General features: G+C 37.2%; 1 protein-coding gene across 1 annotated transcript in view; it reads right to left on the bottom strand.

Annotated features, from left to right (window-relative positions):
* Nucleotides 1-1,145: 1,145 nt before the first annotated feature.
* The window catches only part of CRLF1 (cytokine receptor like factor 1), a 130,924-nt gene continuing 130,426 nt past the window's right edge, over nt 1,146-1,643 (bottom strand). Inside the window, exon 8 of the mRNA XM_018557487.1 lies at nt 1,146-1,462. Within this exon, the coding sequence (XP_018412989.1) occupies nt 1,374-1,462 (89 nt within the window). The 3' untranslated portion in view covers nt 1,146-1,373. The remainder of the gene's footprint in view (nt 1,463-1,643) is intronic.

Genomic DNA, 1,643 nt, shown 5'->3' with positions numbered 1-1,643 from the left:
TTTTCCTGCAAATGTTCCAGGTCAAACTCTATATAGGAAGGCAACATTGCTCAGCTGCATTCAATTTTCATGATTGCACAGAAGCACAATAAAGTCATTTGTTTCCTACTACAGTTGTGTGGTCTTCAATCAGAAGCTGTTTAGAAATGTGAGTGACACTAAACCAACCATTATAAATATTTGAATATATAACATTGTTTTTGTTCTTAAAACTCTCACTAAAAGAGGACTGAAAAAAAAAATTGGATGGGATTTGTTTCACACCCACCAGCCCTACAAGGAGGTATTGATAATCTCGGTCTCTGCTGCTAGTGAATTGAGAGAAATAGAGAAATGATTCAGTGTTTTTTCAGGGTGTCCCTATTTTTTTTGCCGGCAGGGGAAGGGGGGGGGGTGAGCAGTGGGAGGTGATGTCACTGTTTGACAGTGTATCCCAGGGATAGCTAATTGCTGTGCAGGGATATTTGCATGGCCCTTACACATCTACCTGCCCAGCTCTTAGCAACCTGGGATGCTCTGGCTGAAAAGAGGGTGGCAGGCAAACTGCAAATATTAATTACCTCATTAATGGGCCTGTGTGTATGCATCCTGGGATAGCACTAGGTCTGTTTTGTGACTTGACTGAGAAAAAAAGTCACAATACAATGTGAACTTCAAGACATGACATACCTGTGGTAAATAGCTGCATACTAGTTTAACAACTGTTACTAATGCCAAAAGTTTTTAATGTTTCTTTCATTTATAAGATAGAGTGGAACATTATTGAAACCTTTGTTTGTTTTTTTTGGGGGGGGGGTTCTGTCTGGAACATTTTTCCTCACTTTCTATCCCAGGTGATTGATACCAGTCACTGTAGAGGAAGTGAGGCAGTTCACAAATTGGCAACACAGACAGAAAAAATAAACCTGTAACCCTTCCACACTCCAAGACAAAAAAAGTTCAGTCTGGAGATCTGCTTTAGGTAAAGTAACACATGCACACCAAGAAATTTAAAGTAGACAACTTCATCTTATTTTAAAATAGATTAGACAAAACATTTTAATTATTGTTGACATTTGGATTTATTTAAAAAAACACGTAAAAACAGATAAAAAGAAAATGTATCCTTTTTTAAAATCATAAAAAAGTAAAATTCTGTAAGCATTAAAAACATAGCCAACATTTACAAAATTTAAATAAGCATTAAAATAGTTTTCCAAGTTAAAGCATTCAAAACACACAGTTCTGTAAAAGACAGTCTTCTGCAAGAGTATTTGGTCACCTTCAAACCATGGTTTCCAGAGGGGAATGTGACATACGCTGAAATGAAAACACATGACTTCGTCTCTGCTGGACTCACTTTCCTTGGGACAGCAAAGCTCACCATCGTGATCTCAAAAGTCTTCTTCAGAGCGATGCTCAAGTTTTGCTGACGTTTTGCTTAAACTCCTCAGCTCCGCTTCTTTTGTGTCCTCCTGCCCGGCTGAAATAAGATGCTATAACTTATCACCTGGTAGAACCTGAAAGTATAGAAAATATCTTCAAGGTACTTTTTCAGTTTTAAATGTGAGAACTTTTTTTGGTGGTGGCTAGTTTTTTGCTACAGTATTTGGATGGTCAACATCTCACTACAGCCTACAGATGTAATTAATTATATATATATA

Source organism: Nanorana parkeri, unplaced genomic scaffold, assembly GCF_000935625.1.
Source record: "Nanorana parkeri isolate BGI_ZX_2015 unplaced genomic scaffold, ASM93562v1 scaffold286, whole genome shotgun sequence".
NCBI lineage: Eukaryota > Metazoa > Chordata > Amphibia > Anura > Dicroglossidae > Nanorana > Nanorana parkeri.
Note: the sequence above shows the minus strand (reverse complement) of the source record. Positions and strands in the feature narration are given on the sequence as shown.